The sequence below is a fragment of the Ahaetulla prasina genome, chromosome 2, assembly GCF_028640845.1.
Source record: "Ahaetulla prasina isolate Xishuangbanna chromosome 2, ASM2864084v1, whole genome shotgun sequence".
NCBI classification, from domain to species: Eukaryota; Metazoa; Chordata; class Lepidosauria; order Squamata; family Colubridae; genus Ahaetulla; species Ahaetulla prasina.
In genome coordinates, this window is record NC_080540.1 from 215484559 (window position 1) to 215507540 (window position 22982).

Below are 22982 nucleotides of genomic sequence, written 5' to 3' on the forward strand. Positions count from 1 at the left end.
TGATGAATTAAGAGACAATCCACCTCCCCACCTTGCACCTCCTGCTCCATTTCTCCCCATCTTTTAATTATAACTTTATCTTTGATTAGAATTCCATTATAATTCCATTTTTACCATTTTAGAAATATTTATCCTTTATGGTTTTAATGTTGTAAGCAGCCCAGTATAACTTCTAAATGAGATGGGGAGAAAATAAATCAAATAAATAAGTAAATAAATAAAAACTATCAAACAAATAAATAATACACATCTAATGGGAAGCAAATCACTGTTCCATATGTATTCATACATAGTCTTACGATCTGTTGGCCTTTCCTATATGTTTGAATTATGATTTTGGTCTTCCTACTTGGAAAGAATGTCACTAAGCATGATGTGATGTCTTAGTAATAGCACATATAATATATGTTAATACAAATAGTCCTCCATTTATGACCACAACTGAGCCCAAAATTTATGCTGCTAAGTGAAACATTTCTTAAGTGAGTTTTGGCCCACTTTGACTTTTCTTGCCACTGTTATTAAATGAATCATTGCAATTGTTAACTTAGCAACAAAGTTATTAAATGAATCTGGCTTCCCCATTGACTTTACTTGTCAGAAGGTCACATCACATGACCTAGGAACACTGCAACTAGATAAATTCAAGAAAGTTGCCAAGCATCTGAATTTTGATCATGTGACCATGGGTATAGCATAACGGTTGTAGCAGCAACAGCGTGAAAAATGGTCATAAGTCACTTTTTTCAATGCCGTTGTAACTTTGAACGGTCACTAAATGAACTGTTGTAAGTTGAGGATTCCCTGTACATCATTAAAAAAGGAATATTAGTAACTATGTGACTTTTTAATTAATTTAACTGCAAAATCTAGATTACATTTTGGAATGATATTATTATATCCAACAATTATATTCTAAGTATCAGTGAAAAAACATATTTTAAGCATCACAGCATTCCAAAATTTATATATATAAAAGTGAAAACCATTCACGCCGTAATCACAAAATCTCTAGAACCGTAAAGCCTGCAAACTTGAAATTTGCCACATATGTTCCTCTTGGCTTCTAGGTGCTCACTAAGAAAGGATTTTTCCAAATGAGCATCAGAGCATTAGTATTTCATATACAATATTATATTCACACACTCTGATGCTAAGGAGTTAGACATTCTACTCCCCCTCCCCACCTGAAAGGAACACTGTCCCAACTGCCAGTTGCCTTATATTAACATGCTCTGATTTGCTAAACCGGGCATGGGTGTGGCCAGAGTATGACTCATCCGCCTGCGGGCTGGGACATTGTACTCCCCCTCCTGCTCTGTTCCAACTGCCTTTTATTAACATGCTCTGATGCTATGGAGTTATACATTCTACATTAAGTTTCAGGCTTTAAGTGTCAATTTATCAAGCCTGATCACATAGTTTCATAGCGAAGCATGGGTATTCAGCTAGTAAGTTATAAAACACATTGCTCCAAATGACTTCATTGTATCTTATGGATCTTGGTACTGATATATTGAAAATACTGTACCTGAGAACTTCCAGTGTTCTCTCCTACATTTTATGTGTTATTTTTGCTTGTGTGAGCTATTATTGTTTTGCGGCCAACTCACCCTATTTCAATGCTTGTTAAAATGTATCCTTGGCTTTTCCTTTAGTGGCTTGCTTGCTTGCTTTGTCCTGCATGTTCAGTCCTTTGCTAAATTATGGAGCTAATATGGTTATTAATTTGTGACTTTTTTCTGACCTCTAGTAATTGATCTTTGGATCTTTTTATCCTGGTCATCTTCAAGTTTTATAATCTTCTCTAATCTTACATTCATTGCCTTATCTTTTTGTATGGAACATTTCTCTGTAGAAAATCATTCACTTTGTGATAATCAAAATAATTAGTAAACAAATAATGTGATAATTCTCCTTAATTTTTTCCAGTTCCTCTTTTTTCCAATTCAATTCTTCCTCTTTCAAGTAACTTTGAAAGAATTTGATTTTTTTTTAGACATAGCTCTGAATTTTTGTTATTCTCTTTTCATCCCCTTAGATGTTCAAAAATATTGTGTCTCCCTTAAATGACCCAATACTTTACCCTTCATTTATTTCTTAAAACATATAAGTTGTCCCTTGAAGTATATGCAACAATATAACAAAACTCTCTATAAAACATTATTGGTTTCTATTATTGCTTTTTTATTCTGTCAATTAGTCTTACATAATGATAACCTTATTCTATTAGTCTTCCTTTCCAACATTCATTTGTAAACTCCTTTGCTGGCCTTATGATCTTTCAAATAATGTTGACATGCAGAATTGAGCAGCTTAATGAACCATATTAAAATATTGTCACTGAATGTGTCATAATTTAGAGAGTGTTATGATGTTTAGACTATACAACAGTAGGAAGCAATTTTAGAAGCTTCATTGATTCAAACTGCAATTCTATATGGATTCACTTGTGAGTAATCTATACTGAACTCCATGAGACTGAACTGTCAGTTCTTTGTCATAGTTTATTTGCTGAGAATACCACATAGTCAATCAAGTATGTATTGGTTATTTTTGTGTGTGTCATATTTCAGGAAACCAAGTGTATTGCTCAAGTTCCAGAAAAGAAAGATGTGGTAGAAGAGCCCAGTGACATAGAAGAAGGTGGACTAGATCTGACTGTGCAATTAAAGCCTGTCAGTTTCTATATTACGGACAAGAAGGAAATGCTTCAGCAATGCTTTTATATCATAGGGGAGAAGAAATTGCAGAAGATGTTGCCTGATGTTTTAAAGGTATTGAAGTATACCAGTTAGAGCTGTGCAAATTCTTTTTAAAAACGGTGCCTCACAATACATTGGAACAGACATGAAATACTTTTTTAAAAAAAGATTAAAAAGCAAATATGTTTTTATCCATGAAGTGTATTGGTTATGCACACCCATGCCAAGAATAACTTCTGAAATTAGCCTCAGGAGCCTAGAAAAAGATGCAGCTTTAAAAACTGTTCTAAAATAAGTGCTTCATGTGAATATCTATGTTATCACATTTAAGAAAAGACTGAGTATATGCATGTATGTATGTGTGTGTGTCTGTGTGTACACACCAGAGGTGGGTTTCAGCAGGTTCTGACCAGTTCTGGAGAACCTGTAGCGGAAATTTTGAGTAGTTTGGAGAACTGGTAGTAAAAATTCTGACTGGCTCCACCCCCATCTATTCTCTGCCTCCTGAGTTCCAGCTGATCATATATTTTTGAAAGGAAATTAATGTTTTTTGTTTGTTTTCTATTACTTATTTCAATATCACACCAACATTTGAATATCTTCAGAACAAGACATCTGTATCTCAGATTTACAATCCTACCAATTATAGTGGGCTTTTTTTTTTACTTTTTTTTAAAAGAAGTTCTCACTGATTCATCAAGAAAGCTGTAATTGATTAACCTGCCAATTAAACTCTGCACCATTATTTAGTGTGCATCTTATATAATTGTAAGATGGTTCAGTAGTAGTTTATATGGATTAAATAGTTCATCTATTAAGACTGCTGTAAAGGCAGCTAGTGTTTATATATTTGTATATGGATGTATATTAATAAATTCTGTGATATAAATGCTGATGTACAGTCCTTGGGATAAATCAGACTGGAAATGTACATAATGTTAATTACTGTGGCATATGGAATAATGTAATATATAATTACAGCTTTTCCAAGGGGATATTGAAATTTTTCTTTAATTAGACATAACACCAGATAAGAATGTGGCAACCTGGCAGTTTATAAATAAGTCATTTATAATTAAAGAACATACTACTCCCAAAGGATTTTTGACATCTTTGCCTGGAAATAACTAACTAGAAATCAGAAAAGCAGGATTTAAAAATAAAACGGAAACATCATTAAGGTGTTACTATTCTTAAGAATATTGATGAAGCTTTTAGTAGGTGAGAAAGGCACTGATATTCAGTTGTGATATCCTAAAGCTATCTCTGTTTTTCTTTACAATAATTACTTTTGTAAAATTGTTTTAAAAAATCAAAAATATTTTTAAATTAAAATATTTTTTTAAAAAGGGAAGATCAGCAATTGTAAAACTTTTCAGCATACCCCAAAACAACAGGGAATGCCTGTTTAGAAGACTGTAGTAGAGATAGGTTTATGTCAAATTTGGGCTCTACTAGGAAAAAGTTGAGATTGTTGACATGGTTTCAATGAGTTAAACTACTGGACATTTGTGGGATTTCTTGACCCTTTAACTGTTCTGACAATTAAAAAAAGCTACACCTCTAATATTAGAGATGCTTTGGGGCCAGGAAACACATTGGAATATCCAGAATGGCTGACCTACAATGTCCATTCATAAAATGGCTATGCTGATGATTGCAAGTTCCAAAACTATTTCATGCAAGGGCAAATTACTAGGGCTGAAAAAATAGTAACTTGACCACAAAACAGGTTAACTGAATATAATTCATAGTTCATTTTTATTATTTACTTGTAGTTACCCCAAAACATTTTTTCTCTTTAATCAACGATTGATGTATAAGATACATCCCAACATGTATCTTTTGCATCAAATGTGGATCCCAACAAATTCTCTCTGTTTTGTATATTAACATAAAGATTCCCCTCGCACATATGTGCTAGTTGTTCCCGACTCTAGGTGGCAGTGCTCATCTCAGTTTCAAAGCCAAAGAGCCAGCACTGTCCAAAGACCTCTCTGTGGTCATGTGGCCGGCATGACTAAATGCAAAAGGCACACGGAATATCGTTACCTTCCCACCAAAGGTGGTCCCTATTTTTCTACTTGCATTTTTTACGTGCTTTCGGACTGCTAGGTTGACAGAAGCTGAGATAAGTAATGGGAGTTCACCCCATTACACAGCACTAGGGAGTCGAATTGCTGAACTGCCGACCTTTTGATCAACAAGCTCAGCATCTTAGCCACTGAGCCACCGCATCCCTATTTTGTATATTACTGATATATAAACTGCCAATTTTTTCACATAACTTTGTTTTCTCTGTAGTTCTCTCTATTGCAGTCTGGATCATTCTGTTTTCAGTGAAAACAACTAAACAGCTTGCATTCCAGAGTTGTGGCTACTTCATTGTTGGTGGCTTTCAAGAAAAAATGGACAACCATTTGTCTGAGATGGAATAAGGACTTCTGCCTAAGGCAGGGGGTTGGACTAGAAGACCTCCAAGGGCTCTTCCAGCCCTATGATTCTATTGGATTGTTTATGTAAAACGTGTTTAATCCATGATGCTAATTACTTATGCCAATAAATATAAATTATTGACTATATATTTTTTTAAATTAGCCACTTAAGAAAACTCTTTAAAATCATCTAAAAACAGCAGAACAAGTGGAGTTCTAGTATACTGAGCATAATTCACTATATTTTATACTTTTCTGATTTAATCCAATATATGTATTTTAGATTGATAAAAATAATATATAATTACTTACATATATATTTAACTTTTTGGTCAATAGTTTAATGAATATTTATCATGATTTAATAATGTATTAGGTTTGTATGTTATCATTTTAATTGTATTCCTTCTATTCAAAACATAATATTCAAGTTCCAAATCATGCATATCTGGATTTCTATTATTTTTACATTGTTTTATGACACTATTTCATTTTAATATTACTATTCAAAGTCAACTTTTCAGTTCCTTGTTTTAGTGAGTTTAGATTTAATTAGTAATTAATTACCAGATTTTAGTTTGTTTCAAGCATGTTTAAATTTGGCTTATCTAAAGTATCCCTTGTTTTAATTATTGTATAGAAACATTTCTTTTTTATTTAATTTCCTTAGAACTGTTCAATAGAAGAAATTAAAAGGCTTTGTCTTGAACAATTGGACCTTATGTCTGAAAAGAAGTTACTGAAAATTCTTGAAGGTAAATATCATATATACTGAACTAAATTTGAATTGTTTATTCTAAAATTTGAGAGTAACAACTATTAAAGACTAGATGAGGACACAGCTTTGTTTCGATTAAGAAAATTAGAAATATTTTTGTAGTAAAAAGCTAAATACTATATAAATGCAAGTTTACTAACATGTAACTTTTACTGAGTTCAGCAGGATTTCTTTGCAGATCATATATATGGTCTGGAATTATACATATATAATTAAAACCTATGTGTCTTTCTAGACATCAATTATAGCTACTAAAATTAGAATTTAAATATCTGAATTAGAGATGACAAGAGTTGAAAGCCCTCTATTTTATGTGTGCCATTGGATTAATTATTGAGCTTCAAACTATGGAGTAATTCATACCAAAAGGAATCAGTAGCCTTACAAAGATTGATCATTTTGACTCTATGAGTATTTAGGTACATTTGCATCATCTGAAAAAAGAAACATCTTTAGTTTCTGTCAAGTTATACAGTAGGTAGGATCATATAGGCTTCCTTTTCTGCAGAAGAACAACAAGATTTAGGAGGAATTAGAAGAGAATTGGAGACTGATGGTACCGCAAAACAGAATGCAGCAGGAAAAATGAGAAAGAAGTGGCTCCTACTGCTGGGTTATCTTTAGTTTTTGATCTCACTTAGGGCTCCTCCAAGCACTTTCCAAGTCCATGTGAGCCATGGCAAGAGTGAGACTGAAAGGTATAGGAGGTGAAGGAGCAGATAAGTTTTCTTTGGAATTTAGGGATCTATTTAGGGGTCTATTTAGTAAAGAAGTTATTTCAAATACTGAGGTACTTCCAATTCAAATCTCTTTCCTAAATCAGATGGTACATATTGGTTCATGTCACAATCTCAGTTCAGCTGGGAACAAGAGTGGGGTCTAGGACAACTTGCTGCGGCCAACCTGCCATGGCCAACTCACTGCAGCCAACTCGGTGCAGCCAACCCGCCATGGCCAATTCGTGGTGGGATGACTTCTTGTGGCCAACTCACCCTGGGCCAACTTGCTGCAGGACAATTCAACAATTCAATTTTAGGTATTTAAAATAATTAAAAATATTTTAATATCTGATATTCACACTTCATTTTGTCCACCATTTCTTCAATATTAGTGTAACTTGTCTCACAACAAGTTGTCCTGCGGCAAGCTGGCTGTGGCGAATTATCCTGCAGCAAGTTGGCCATGGAAAATTGCCCACACTGAGTTGTCCTAGATCCCACTGTTGTTCCCAGCTGAACTGGTCTGTGACATGAGCCAATACGCACCATCTGATTTAGGAAAGAGATTTGAATTGGAAGTAACTTAGTGTTTGAAATAACTTCTTTACTTGACCAAGTTATCAGAACCTTTGGCTTGTTTTCGAAGACTGATTACTTGGACCTGTAATGTGGTTTGTATACTAATCCTGTTCTTTTCTGCTGAGTTATTTCGCTGCTTGTCTCCGCTTCATCATTATTCTTGCTTGGCTATATGAAAAACCTAGCAAATCCTATCTGCCGGCCCAAAAGCTCAGTTATCCTGTGTAGGAGCTTAGCACTTTGGATGGAAAGAACAAATGTCACATGGCAGGGGATATAAGTGAAATTAGAGAAATGGAGGCCAGGAGAGACTGTTTTTCTGTCACTGTTACTGGAATAGTCTTCCTAAGGTTTGCTCCATATTCGTAACAATCAGGAAACTAAATAAAATGAAATTCTTATGAAGAATGATTGGTAAATAGTTCGCTATCGCCATTTTTAGTTCATCTTCAAATTATTTAAGTTGATTAATTATGTTATTTTAGTATTGATTTTGTTATTATCTTGTTTTCCCCAAAATAAGACATCCTCTGATAATAAGCCCAATCGGGCTTTTGAGTGCATGGCAATAAGGCGAAGCGCTTATGTCAGGGTTCAAAAAAATATAAGACAGGGTCTTATCTTTGGAGAAACACGGTAGTTTATTCATTTTTATGATTAGTGCATTTTTATTAATTAGTTGTTAATTGTGCATTTTTATTAATTAGTTGTTTTTTTATTTGTTTTATTTTTTATGTATGTTTGGGAAACTGCCATGGTCTCTTGATTTGGTGAAATGGTAGTAGAACAATTTATGCTGTATTGGAGAAAAGTAGAATGAATGAACTATCAAATAAGTCATTTGATTTTTAATTATAGAAAATTTTAAAGATGGGACCCTAGAGCATTGCCTTGTCCTCTGAGCGAAACCTCTACTTTATCTGTTAGTGTTTATTCCACCATGAATGCCCTCCATATTTATAGTGTTTAATCCCCAGAATTATCTGGACAGCTTAGTCATTGGGAGTTGAAGTTCATGCATCTAAACGGCGAGAACTTGTTGCTAATTGAGAAATTTGTTAGGGGAATTTTTCCCCATTTTACGACCTTTCTTACCACAGGTTACCAAAATTTGTTAAGTGAATCATTGCAGTTGTTAAGTTAGTAGCATGGTTTTTAAGTGAATCTGGCTTCCCCATTGACTTTGCTTGTCAGAAGATCACAAAAGGTGATCACATGACCCTGGAACACTGCAACTGTCATAAATATGAACCAATTGCCAAGTGTCTGAATTTTTATCACGTGACCATGTGGATGCTGCAACGATCATAAGTGTGCAAAACAGTCATAAGTCACTTTTTTCAGTGCCGTTGTAACATCGAACAGTCGCTAAACGAACTGTAGCAAGTCGAGGACTACCTGTACTGACATACAATAACTATCCCTACAATTTCTAATTCAAGATTTGGCAACTGATCATATAAAGGATTGAAACCTAGGATTTTTTTTCACGCAAAGTATGCAGAAAGCACTGAATTTTCATACGAAGTGTCTTCTCCCTTATTCCTGTGTCTTACAGAAAGAAGAGCAACTCCCATTTTTTTATATCTTCCAACTGTTCATCAACATTGTCTGTCTATGAAAATAGCCTTTCAGTTCATTCCTCAAGTATATAAACCAGCTCAATCTTCTGCCAGACCTACAGATAAAGACAAGGAAATTGTATTGCAGGAGAGAATGAGAAACCAGTGCTGGGATTTGAGGAAGATATTATATGATTTGGATAAAATAAAGCCAAAGTCTGAATAGAAGTGAAGTGATGGCAGGTGTTGATAGAGAAGATCAGTTATTTTAGAGAAAGCAAGACAGAACTAGAATATAAACATCAAACATCCATTTTCTTTGTCCTTATGAAGAAAGCATAAATTCTGTTTTGTAATTGCAGTATGAATAGAAATTTGCCAGTGTCCTTACTTGGCAATCAAGGGCAGCTCCTCCCACTAAAGGTAGATGTGATTACTGAGACATTGTTTGGATATTGAATAGCTCAGTAGTCCCAAATGTATAGATGTGGGCATTTAAAGAAGCACATGCATTAATTATACTGTGCTTTTGTTGTGTGATACATTTATATATTCCTAAAGCAGTGGAGTCTTTTTTGAAATTGTGGATCCCCAATGAACAGTAAGCAAAAAAGTGTGTTTGCATATGCAGCAGACAAATACAGCAGTCGTCTATAATATAACTAGAATAAGACACTTCTAGCAAGTGTAGGGAAATGTAGCTGGAATCTCTCTAAATATGGGGAGATTTAAGATTAATATTTTCAGAGTCAGAGTTGCTCACAAACGTAATACTTTTTTCTTACTTTGCAAATTAAAAATTGGAAGTTGTTTTGTGGGTATCTTTTATGTTCATCTTAATGAGGATTGGTTTTGTTTATTCAAATTACATGGTTGCGCTGTTCAAAATACCAGGGCAGTTTAAGAGCAAATTTAGAACCAAGTGCAGTATCAAATCTTAAAAACAAGTAGGGACAATCACTCAGTGCCATAAAACATACTCTAAAAAAGTCTCAGATTTTGTCTCACTCAGTGTCCTGGCCCAATTCTTCAATGCTTTCTGAAAGGCCAACAGGATTTCCATTTGTATTTTGGGAGATAAGCTGTTTCATCTAATTATTGGGTGGGGTGGGGAGGTAAGCAGATGCCATGGCAGGGAAAGCATTCTTTATTGAGTCCATCATATAGCATTGCTTGCATGATGAATAGCAATAGGACTTAGACTTATATATTGCTTCACAGTGCTTTACAGCCCTTGCTAAGCAGTTTACAGAGTCAGCATATTTTCCCCAACAATCTTGAGTCCTCATTTTACCGACCTCAGAAGGATGGAAGGCTGAGTCAACCTTGAGCCGGTCAAGATTGAATTGCTGGCAGTTGGCAGAATTAACCTGCAGTACTGCATTCTAACCATTGCACCACCAGGGCTCCTAACATAAATATGGGATTTTTTTTTTCTTGTGTGTAAATATGGAGCAACTTCCAGACAGACGATGCTTATCTTAAAACAGCCTGCTACTCTTCTAGGAAAGAGTACACCTTTGGAGCTTGCAGTGCCTTTTATTGCCAACTGTCTATAAAATGCAGATATTTCCTTTACTGATTGCAATTAGAGATTGCTTATTTCAAGCCCCCTTCTGAAACAGATGGACTATCTCTTCCTTGACAGTAATAACAATATTTATTGGTGAATAACATTAAGATAGAAAAATGCTACCAAAACATAACATTTCATATTGACATTTTATTTTAAGGTGAGAGTGGGGTGGATTCTGACAGTGATGATGAGACCAATGGTGCTGAAGAAAAGACAATAGTCGAATCAGCCAGTCAGTAAGTAATTGCCATAAATTAATTTTATTTGTTATTAGATAGTTTGTTTTAATTTTGTTTTGTAAAATGTCAGCAAAATTCCAGCTAAAACTTTGTCAAAACATTGGATGAACTGTCGAAATGTTGGTAAAAATGTATGAAATCTTGCTGCAATATGACAAATGAACAACTGTTGTGGATATTGCAAAAATCAAATAATGAAAGCCTGCAAAATTCCATAAAAAGCCTCAGTGAGCTCTACAGGATGTGCAAATAAACACAATATTGCATGACAAAATATTGTGAAACCCAGATGAAAATACCCTAAAAAATAAAGGACTGCAACGATGGTTAATTCTATACAGTAATTTTTTTCTGTTATTTTCTAAAATGTGATAAATAGTAAAAGTTTGAGACTATTTGCTGTGATTTGGTTAAAATAGTACTTTTTAAAATATTGATCTTGCACGATGGAACCCTACCTACTAATAACATTTTGCATATTTTTTATTTTTATGGTATTCCCAATAGTGCTTTTTAATTGAACTTTGAGCAGATACTATTAAATCAAGAAGTAAAATTGCCTATCTACTAGATTAGAATTCAGATATTCCAAATAGGTATTTTAATCAGCTGTCCAGAATTGTTAGGAATTCAAATTTGATAAATATATCAATCACTTCTTCATGTATGCCGTATGCTTTTCCTTTAAGAACAACTTTTTTTCTTGATTGCACATGTGTACAATGAATTTATTTATTTCAAAGTAAATCCTAATCTTTAATATTGTTCCTCTGAATGTACATAGATTGCAGGGTTCAATTGGGAATCATTGCATTCTGAACTGCATTCATAGGAGGGAATGGCATTATAAGAATTGAACTTGATCTTGAATTGTAATCTGCTTTGATACACCTGGGAGGCAGAAAGGTATACATTCCAACAGTATCCCCTGTAAAGAGATTGTATTACTTCTCAGATGGTAATCATTTTGAGTTATCTGAGGTCCTTGCTAAAGTACATTGTTTCTAGATCTGATTTCTCTTTCTGCCCCTCCAATCTAATATAAGCCTATAGTCGACTTGTTTAGTGGGAGTTATAAAACTTCAAAAGATACAGACATAAGCTAATAGGATAATTATAGAGCTATTGTAAAATCATAGCAGAAAAGGAAGAAAAATCAACCTAATCTAGGGCATTTTACTTTCATTGGCTTTTCCATAAGTGACTTTGAAATGATCTGTTTTTTTTTGTTTTTTTTTAAAGAAAAAAGCGACCAGGCAATATTTAATAAAGTCTTTTGATGTAAATAGATATGGGGGAATAATATTTTTAGAATATAGTAGGTTGTGAGAAAACAACATTTTCCCAGAAATAAATACATATAATGAATCTCTATCTTCTATCAGTTAGAAATGAATTGTGTGATATGACCTTTAAATCTCAAACAATCTTCATTTATGTAAAAAGGTATGCTATAATGACTTTATCAGTTGGCGTAGTTTGGTTAAAATGCAAATTAAGTGGGAAATGTGGTCCCTAAAATTTATACTATTTAGCCACAAGATGGCAGAAAATGCATGCATATTAAAAGACCAATTGCAGCCTACATCAGAAATTCTGTATGTGACAGCAAAGAATTGCTCAACGTTAGTGTTTTGGACAACACATTGTCTTATTAGTATATGTACAGTTCTGTTCTGCTGAAGTGGTTGATAGAAACCAGGTACTACATTTTTCTTCCAGATGGTTTTGTATCAGACTCTTCAGTTGTCAGAAAAATGACAGAGCTAAATAGGTCGGTTGTAACCATTTCCATGACCTCTACTACAAGCCATGTTATTAGAACTAAAGAAGTTACTGTTTTGAGTCCCAAATGAAATTTGCTAGCAAGTTTCAAGGAAGAAAAAATTGTATTATTTTGGAACCTATACCCTTGGGTAGTTTCTTCCTCAATAAAAGTATTTTGTGGCCAGCCATCCTTTTAGTTTGCTGATGATGAGTGCTTGATTATAGGATTATCATCTAATTCAGGAATTGAAGTCTTTATCTTATGTTCAGTTAGAAAAAAGGATATAAAAAACTAGGGGTATCATTGTCAAGTATCCTTCTCCTGTCTGCCAGCATGTATGAAAAATCTATTTTTAGTCTGATTGTAATATACTTTGAAAAACTGGTATTTAACTTGTATTGGAAGGGTATTGCAATTTTAAGGACATTGCAATTTGAATTTAATTCTAATGAACTGTTTGCATGTCCAGCTGTGGGATAATTTCAACATTGTATGTACCATTGATGTTTTGCATAGTTAAAATAGGTAGACATAGATAAAAGTCCTGTGAATTGTATGGTATTGTGGTATGATATTGTTATTTTACAAACAAGGAATCATATGGCATCTAAAACATTGCCAGAATTATTATGGTACAAGATTATTCCATGATAAAATTGTTTGAAGAGCAGAAGATTCTTTGCTGTTTTTTGTTTAACTCTGACCTGCAGTGTCATTGAATGTTTTGATTTTGTATGTATATTAACAAATGTACTTTGCAATTGTTAGACAAAATAATTCAGCTGTGAAATTACTTATATAAATATAAAATAATTTTATGACTAAAATGCTCATTAAGCTCAGCAACTGGACTAGGCTGCCTTGATTTCAAAATCCTGTGGAGAGCTTTATCCTGTTTTCTCAAGTGTATTTTATAGTCTTTTTCCCCCGTTACGGCTTTGTATAAAGACAATTAAACAACAGATAAGGTGCCTCCATTTAGCAGTTTCCCCTCACTGTACAGTAGACATTTTCACATTAAGGTGAAAGCATGTAAAAATCTCTTAAATTGGCCTCTCATCAACTCTTCAGAAAATGTGTTATTTTTTCTTTCAGTTCTGTATAAACTGTCAAACGTATAAGGATATTTTAAAGAGGTGTCCTTGCCACAGTTTTTAGCTAGGCTATTCCTTGTTGCAGATTGTATAATTGCGTCTCCTGAAATCATCTTTCAGTTTTGAGAATAAAGGCTAAATTACTGTTAAAATGTATTCCTTATCATCACTGTGATGATAGCAGTGGTGTTAGCAGTTGCAAATGTAGCATTGAGCACTGCATGTAAGGTTTGAATTTGGTTCTTTATGCAGCAGTTCTCTGAGGATAACCCTCAAGTGGGTTTTATGTTTAGTTCTTATCCAACACTGTAGGCTTATTTTAAGGCATCCTAGTTTGATCCTAAAACTGCTTGTTGGGGAACCTTTTAATCCTATCTAATGTAGAAAGAATTAACTTTCAGATTCTGCTTCTGAAGGTAGTAACACTAGACAGATTCACTGCTGGAGGCTTTGTGGGCCTGCCATTCATAAAGGTAATTGTCTTCAGATGTTTGTAGGTTATTAGTCCTTCTGAGTTCTTCAGTCAGACTTCTTTAGGACTTAAAATGCTGAAGGCCATTCTGGAAGATGGAGCTGGGAAAGTATTTTTATTAAGAAGTCAGAGATGGATTTTTTTTTCTAGAAAGGGTCATAGCCCATTCAGAGAATCAACAATAGGTGTAGCACATATCTTTGGGGTGAGGTCTATGATTAATATATCACATATTACTCTATACAGAAAATACTGAAACTATTGATTGTCATCCCTCGCAGGGAGTATGTACAACCAGGCATTACTCCGAATTGTAAATAAGCTTACTATGTTCCTAGACTCATTAGGTTGTGTAGTTGCAAAGAAAGGCAAACCTTCCTCTTTTAACTGTTATCTGAAATAAAGATTTTGAGTGGAAGCCACACTCACTTCTTTTTCATATTTATTAAAAAAAAACCAAGAACCTGTCCTTCTTTACATTTGGCTATTTTATAATATAGTTCATATAGTGCACTTTCAATGACATAGGGTCTTCTTCTTATGCCCAAATAATATTAAAATATATTATGCCTTCAGAAACCTCTAAAATAATTCTTTAGATTCATTGCATCAAGTTTAGCTTTATCCAGCTTGGTTCCCTCCAGGTATATTGGGACCATAAATTCCTAATTCTCAAGCTGGCTTGGAATTTTGAAAGTACCTTCCTCTATCAGATCTAGAGAGAAAAGTAGCATTAGGGAAACTAATGTAATTTTTTTCTGAAAACTGTCAATATACCGTCTATGCTTCATTGTATTACTATTATTTATGATTATGTCATTACATAAATCAAGCAATAAAATAGAGTGCTAAGCAGGTATTGATATATTTGAAGTGCTTATTTTATAATTATAAAAGGCAAACTAATTTAAATGTATTCTTGTTCTCAGGCAAGACAATAGCATAGATTCTACTTCTTCTTTGAAGGAAGAAAACAAATTGGAAGGGCTGGATTCAAAACAAGGTAGGGATTGGAGAAAATCAAACTGTTTTGTGTTAGGTATCCTGATGTGATGTGACTGAAAATTGGGTGGGTGGGGAACTTTTCGTGCGTGTATATAAATATATTGTAAAGAACCATTAGCATTACGTTTTATGACATAAAACTTTGAATTAGTTTTTTGTTGTCAGATAAGGAGAAGAACAGGCATAGATGGGTTGCCCATTCCCATCAGGTAAACTCAATATTCATAGTACCAATGCCATTTTTTTAACCTATGAGTTTTTCTTCCTGGTAGAATATAATGGATAAAACAGGTAAACTTCAGTAGCAGCATTGTCCTATTGTTCATACAGTTGCCATTTTATATTAATGAATGGTTTTCATTAAACCATACAGGAAAAGGAAAATGGTATTCCTAAACTCACAGTTGTGATGAGGATAAACTCCATCCTTTACTACTTGATAGACATATGTCCGACTTTATTTTGCCCCCAGTTGTGTGGATTTCAGCATCCAGAATTCTCATCAGATGACCTATCTTATCTCCTGTAGAAATTTTAAAATTGAAGCCTACCTATTTGATACCTCAGATTTGTAGTAGGCTGACCTACAAATCTGAGGTTTGGAAAGTTGACAGGAACAATGTGCGTTAGAAATTGTAGGATAACTTATTTTGTTAGTGGCAATTGCTATGAATTCAGTGAGAAATTCCATCTATGGGTCTGTTTGAACTTCAACAGTTCCCCATCTATTCTGTGATAATGATAGGTATGTGCAACAAACTATAGGGTTGGATCAAATAAGATCTTATTAGGATACATATTCCCACTAATTATTTCTTTAGAAATAAATGCTTTGTTTTTCTGTACTAGCCAATTTGACTTGAATAGAATAGAATTATGAGGCAATCAAGCTTTAGTAAAATGATGTGACTTTCTAAGGAATAGTTTTAAATACTGCTTTTTTGCACTCTGGTATGACCTTTGAATTGACATGTTTCCTGCAGATTTGTTCCCTTTCTTTTCTGCTATCAGGGGGAATTGATGACTTCTTGCAGATGATTACTTCTTTGTCCTTTTTATGACTTTATCAGCCACCATTTCATGATGGCTTTAGGCAATGACAACAGTGCTAGTCAGGATGTTAGGTTTTAAGGAGCTTTGGAGAATGTGCAAGCATAAAATGGCAAAACTTAGTAACTGTTCTTATTCTACACTGTGATGCTGAAGATGAAAAATACAAAATCTAAGAAAAAGTGATTCAGAGAGAGAAATTAAGAACCCGGAAATAAATTTCACCATTTTAGTTTAAAGTATAAATGCAGGTTCTCATTTTGATAAAATGAGAAAGATAATGAGAGAAATACCACCAGAGACTTTTATTACGATGTAAAATTACGGATGCAAAAAAAGAGACTAAAGCAGCTCAACTAATTAAACATTTCTTAGGCCATTATAGCCGTGTCATTATTGTGTAGCATACATCTGTGGAGATTTCAATCACTGAAGAAAAAACCCAGGCTGATAACACTTCCTTTCAGAGTCAGATAACTTCTCATTCTTGAGGAAAAGGAGAAATGATTTCTCTAAAAAATACTTTTGCCTCAGTCCCTCAGGACAGTTCTTCTTTCACTTGGAATAGTTGGCCTTTGACAAAAAGAGATGAGTATGCCAGAACATAACTTCTGATCTTTGAACTAGGTTTATTCAGTGGGGAACGTGGGGAACGTGACCACTCACTGAAGAGCTTCTGATTAGTTGAACAGTATATTAAGTAAATATGGACTATTACCCTGTAGCAATGCATAAGAATTTCCATTCCTTAATCCTATTGATTCCCATTTCATTTGGTCTTTCAGACTTCTCATTTGTTTCTGGCAGTATGATATTTGGTTGCTTTTCTTAGGTGGTAGAAGATTAAATATTGCATCTAGTAGGTACAAGTTGAATGTTTGATTATTATGTTGACAACTATTTCTCAGAAGGGAATATCAATGGCTAGATTTTTCAGAGGTTCCAAATTACTGATTTTGAACTTTTACTTTATAACTGTAGTAGTTATAATTCACCCCACACTCTGTCTCTCCTGCTGCACTACTCTGTGGTGTCAGTTCATGAATGAGCAAAGCATGTTGGGAATATATACCAAGAGTATATAATCACAGCAGAGTCATCAGAGCATGAAGGTCATTCCAGCTGCCCAGTTAAAGCATGTAGGCAGCTATATTGGAAAGCAGTAATATAGGAAGATGCTGACAAACTCTTTAGTGACAGTGGCAAAGACTGTGCAGGAGAAGGCAATGGAAAATGACTCCTGCATTTTACCAAAACTCCCTCCTCCACATATGCACATGATGCGTAAGATAAAGTGATTGATGATACAGCACCAGATGATGAGCCCTTAAGGCCAGATGCACTTAACGTGCTATTGAAGAAGAGCTCAGTGGTGTTTATGACATGGTTAGATTAAAGCCTTCAGGATGTCTAGTTGCTGATGTTGCCATGCAGACAAAAAAAAAAAAATCCAAAACGGCAAAAATAGAATTACAGTGGGAATATAGAATGTAAAAAACATGAACACAGGAAAACCAACACCATGAAAGGTAAAATAAAATGACTACAAATTGACATCTTAGACATCAGCAAATGGAAATGGATTGGGATTGCATACTTTTAGTTAGAGCATCATACTATTTACTACTCAAGACATGAGAAATAAGGAACAACAATGCTTTCATAGTTAGGAATGGCTAACAGTTCAGTTCAGTTCGCCATTCCTAACCATAGCATGGCTGCAGTTCAATAAGCGACCTAGTGATATCAATTAGACTTTATGAAAAAGCCTTTAACATGACAGTTTTAAAGTTTATGCTCCAACCACTCATGTAGAAGAGAAGGAGGTTGGTGAGTTTTTATGATCACATTTAATTTCAGATTACCCAAACAAATTAGTAGTGTATCAATGAAGGCATTGAAAAAGGTATCAAGATGCTGGGGTACGTACACCCACAAGAATCAGAATCATACAAGCAGTGGCTTTACGTGTGATACTGTATGGAAGTGAAAGTTGGACTTTGAAGAAACAGAATAGAAAGAGTGTTCATGGTTTTTAATTTTGGAGTATTCCCAGTTTTGAACTTTGGAGAAGATTCTTGAGATTACTGTAGATCACGGGTGTCACTTGTCATGTGATGTATTGCGATGTTTTTTGGCTTTGCGGAGCCGGAGTGGGCGCGGTCTGTGTGTGACACATCCAGCCAACAAGCCACCAATTTGACACCCCTGCTGTAGATAGTCAAGAAAACTGACAAATGGATCATCAAAAATACCAATCCCCCCAAGTATCCCCCAAGATGCAAGGGACCAGGTTCAAATTATCAAACTAGACCTATTATGTGAAGCTTTTCTCTAGAAAAGTCCATAATGCTGTTAACGGTTAAGCAAAAGAAAAGAAGAGGATATCTATCAGCAAGGCAGATGAACAATAGGTTGACCTTTGGAGGATTTGCAGGCCAGATTGGGAAGGATCCTTTCTGTTGGGAAGAATATCTATCTGTGTGGTCATTAAGGTTCCATAACTGTTTGATGGCACATAATCAGATGTAACTAAGAAATAGAAAATCACAATCATAGCTGTATTTCCTACACTGTAAGTGTTGTTCTATGCCCAGTTTAAGTATGATATATTTAATATGGTAGTCTAATGCCTTCTTCATCTGATTTTACTGGTTCTGCTAAACCTGATACACACACACACACGTGTGTGTGTGTGTGTGTGTGTGTGTATGTGTGTGTATAATAAATATATCAGAAAGGTATATAGTTTAACAAAAAAAATCTTAAAGTAACATTTTCTGAAATCAGAACTTGCAAATAGAGCTGTGTGCAGTTGAAAAGGCATAACTGATTATTTTGGTTTTGCCATTTTGATATTACTGATGAAATCATAATATTTATATACTACAGCTGTCTATTTATCTATATTTCTAATATCTGTAAAATTACTTGTGCAATGCTTTACTTTCCAGGGTTTTTTTTAAAGAAAAGCTACTTCCTACTTTATGGGCAAGAGCATTTATTATACATTTCTCTTAGTGTTCAGTATTGATTTTTTTCTCCCTCCAGATACCAGTTATATCATAAAAAGTCAAAGAAAGTATGTTTTTCTAAAGATTTTCTTTTCTAAAGATTTTCTTCCTAGCTCATAAACACAAGACCCAACGCACATACGCACACAATGAAAGTTATGGCATTTCTTTCAGACAAGATTTAAAACCAGAATAGTTTTTTTAAAGGCTTTTTCACTCTACTTTTGACTTGAGAGAAAAAAAAAGTAGTCTTGCTTTAAGTTGTTTGGAACTGCTGTAGATTAATTTCGGTAATATGTATTCTGCTGCTCAGTCTTTGGACAGACTTTGATGTGAATGGAAAGTAATTGGTATAAAGATCAAATGCAGAATATTAACTTTCGTGTGTGTGTGAAAGTTTTTATTTCTCTGTCCCATTTTCCAAAAGAAATATTCATGTTGCCAACTCATATATTATTATTGCCAAACAGTAGAATAGTTAGGGTAGCAACTCTCTTATAGAAGCTTTGGTTTCTGAAACCTTCACAATGAACAGAGACTAGCACATGTGGGAAAATATCAAGTGCTTAGCAGGCCTTTTTTTATTATGTAAAAATGACAAGCAACCTTCATATTGCAGTATCTGGGTAATTTGAAAAGAGCTAGTAATAGCAATAGCACTTAGATTTATATTCCGCTTCACAGTGCTTTACAGCCCCCTCTAAGCAGTTTACAGAGTCAGCATATGGCCCCCGACAATCTGGGTCCTCATTTTACCCACCTCGGTAGGATGGAAGGCTGGGTCAACCTTGAGCCAGTCAGGATCGAATTCCAGGCTTTGGGCAATCAGTTAGCCCTGCAGTACTGCATTCTAACCACTGTACCACCACATAGTAATGCCAACCATTTAATTCTAAGAATTAATCTACCTGTCCCAATAAAGTCTGATTAGATAGACATATCTGGGATTTTCATTCTGATTATTGAGATTGGGATTGTTAATGCCCGAATGCGCGCCTCCTCCTCTTCCTCACGCTCGCTCCTCTTGCACGCCCCTCAACCCCACCATCCCCCACCCTCTCCGCGCGTGAAGGTCATCTCCTTCCTCTTCCAGGCGGCGGCGGCTCCGGCTCCGAGCGGGGCGCCACAGCCGGCAGCTCCGCTTCCTCCCACGGTCCCAGTCCAGCCGAACGGTGAAAGCGACATGCCGGCGCGCTCGCTTTCACCGTTCGGCTGGATTGGGACCGCTTGGCTTGGTCCGCGCGGCGGGCGGGGAGCCGCCAGCCTTCTCGGCTGAGGGAGGAGGTTTCCCGAGCGGTGGCGTCGGCCGAGAAGGCTGGCGGCTCCCCGCCCGCGCGGACCCAAGCGGTCCCAATCCAGCCGAACGGTGAAAGCGGGCGGCGCTCGGCATGTCGCTTTCACCGTTCGGCTGGACTGGGACCGTGGAGGAAGCGGAGCTGCCGGCTGTGGCGCTCGCTGAGCCGGAGCCGCCGCCGCCGCCGCCTGGAAGAGGAGGAGGTGACCTTCACGCTGGAGAGGGTGGGGATGGTGGGGTTGAGGCGTGCAAGAGGAGCGGCGTGGAGGAAGAGGAGGAGGCGCGCTCCTCTTGCACGCCTCAACCCCCACACAGCCGGCAGCTCCGCTTCCTCCCTAGGGCACACAGGCGCGCACACACGCACACACACACAAAAGGCCTTTCCACGCCACTCCTCTTGCACGCCTCAACCCCCACAGCCGGTAGCTCCGCTTCCTCCCACCTTCCTCCTTGCCAAAGTCCGCGGTGCCCGGTTGCTCGCTGGCTCGCCGCCGCTCCCAGCGCAGGAGATCGGAGGACGGAGGCCAGGCGAACGGGAACAGCCCACGCTCCGAAGAGGGAAAGGGAGCGAGTGGGTGGGTGGCTGGGACGAGACCCCCACACAAACACACACACACGCCCCGTGAGACGTTGCTTGCATGTGTCACACACACGCACCGCTCGCTGGAAAAAAAAAGGATGGATGGATGGATGGAAGTAAGGAAGGAAGGATGGATTGATGGATGGAGGCGACCGCTTTGAAGCGCAACCCTTCTCCGCAACTAAGGGGGTCAATGTTTTCCCCAATCCTAGGGTGTGGGGAAACAGTCATTCTTTCTTCCCCCCTAGTCTCTCCCGAGATCGCACTGCAGCGCCCATCATCCCCAGCCGGCAATCTGAGCTCGTGCCATCGATGTGGTCCTTGAACTTCCCCCTCCTTGTTTCTAACTCAGGCTAGGATGGTGGAGTGTGTGGTGGTGGTAAAACGGCCAGGAGAAAGCTTTCGCTCTTTTCGAGAGGTCCTCTTGGAAGGCTGCCTTGGAAAGGGAAAGTGGGAAGGGGGCAGAGATTTCTCCCTCAAAGGTCCCCTTGGAAGGCTGGGTTGGAAAGGGAAAGTGGGGAGGGGGCAGAGATTTCTTCCTCGGGTCCTTCTAGAGTCCTTGAGAAACTGATATCATACAAGGTTAATAAATTATACTCCTCCTCCTCATTGATGAGGTTTCATCCTGAAATTGATTGAAACATTGTACCATCATATGCTGCCATAGTATAGTGTTAACAACATCTGTAAAGATGATATATGAGCATGACACTAAGTTTTTTCTATATTTCCCCCTTTATTGAAAAACTTCCATCATGCTTCTTTCTGAAAACAAAGGTCATTATAATATACCTCATTATATATTTGATTTGATGATATTTCAGTTAATAAATACCATTTAAGGTGTTAAGCTTCTTTTCTTTTTCAGCAGCAAAGTGAATTACAACTTTAAAGAACTTTATTACTTTATATTCATTTATTTTAAGTATAGATTTTAGATTTTTAAACAAATATGTTTAGAGCTTTTATATCTTTCAAGTTATTCAAATTATCCCCTCAGCAGGTATATAATGGCATCCAATTCCAATATCATGTTGGGGCTTTTGAGCAAGGGAGGAGGAACGTGAGCACTGGCATTCCGGGATTTCCCTTTGTTTAGAGCTGGGAATCCTCCTTCCCCTTTTGCACTCCTCCTCCTCCCTCCTCTCTCTCTCTCTCTCTCTCTCTCTCTCACACACACACACACACACACACACACACACAGACTTCTAAAGTCGATTGGCACAATGAAGGCAAAGACCACAATTGTTTTAAGAAAGAAGCTTTAGCAGGAGGGGGATGGGAGGGTGTTTTAAGTTTTGGCAAACAGCCAGGCCAACTGTATTGGAGAAGGTCACACAACTGGCCTTAACATTTTAGCTGCTGTCTTTTTCCTCACACTTGGGTTTAATGATATTAGAGACCCTTATTGCCCTGCCAAAAAAAAAAAAAGAGCCACCCCAACGTCTATGAAAATTAACCTTCTCTGCCAAGAGACACTGTGCAGGGTATTTTCACTATTGGTGTGCATACAGGCTTAGATTTGTGCTGGGTTCTTAGTGCTTAGAGCACTGACCTTCAGAGGCACCCTGGTCCCTTGGAAGCTAAAGGAGGACTCATTTTCATGCTTGCAGTTGTATTGTCAATTTCTGTGAGACAATGTTGTTGAAGTAACTCACTCACTCATTCATTCATTCATTCATTCCTTGTGTGTCCAATCACACTTAGCCAATAAAAATTCTATTCTATTCTATTCTATTCATTCATTCATTCATTCATTTTATTTTGTCAAATACATATTAAATAATTATATAAATATAAGCATGAATTGAATACATAAAAGGAATACAACTAAAGGGAACATTAGGACAGGGACGGTAGGCACGCTGGTGCTCTTATGCACGCCTTACAGACCTCTTAGGAATGGGGTGAGGTCAATACTAGATAGTCTTTGGTTAAGGCTTTGGGGATTTTGGGAAGAGACCACAGAGTCAGGTAGCACATTCAGGCATTAACAACTCTGTTACTGAAGTCACATTTTCTGCAATCTAGATTGGAGGTTCACTTTAAGTTTGAATCTATTGTGTTCTCGTGTATTGTTGTGGTTGAAGCTGAAGTAGTCATTGATAGGAA

At 36.5% G+C, this 22982-nt stretch overlaps 1 protein-coding gene across 2 annotated transcripts in view; it reads left to right on the forward strand.

The window, feature by feature from the left end:
* The window catches only part of CAAP1 (caspase activity and apoptosis inhibitor 1), a 31418-nt gene that overhangs the window by 2426 nt on the left and 6010 nt on the right, over positions 1-22982 (forward strand). For both annotated transcript variants that reach the window (XM_058170844.1, XM_058170845.1), the window contains exons 2-5: positions 2577-2777; positions 5811-5895; positions 10512-10590; positions 14857-14930. In XM_058170844.1, coding sequence (XP_058026827.1) covers positions 2577-2777; positions 5811-5895; positions 10512-10590; positions 14857-14930 — 439 coding nt within the window. The remainder of the gene's footprint in view (positions 1-2576; positions 2778-5810; positions 5896-10511; positions 10591-14856; positions 14931-22982) is intronic.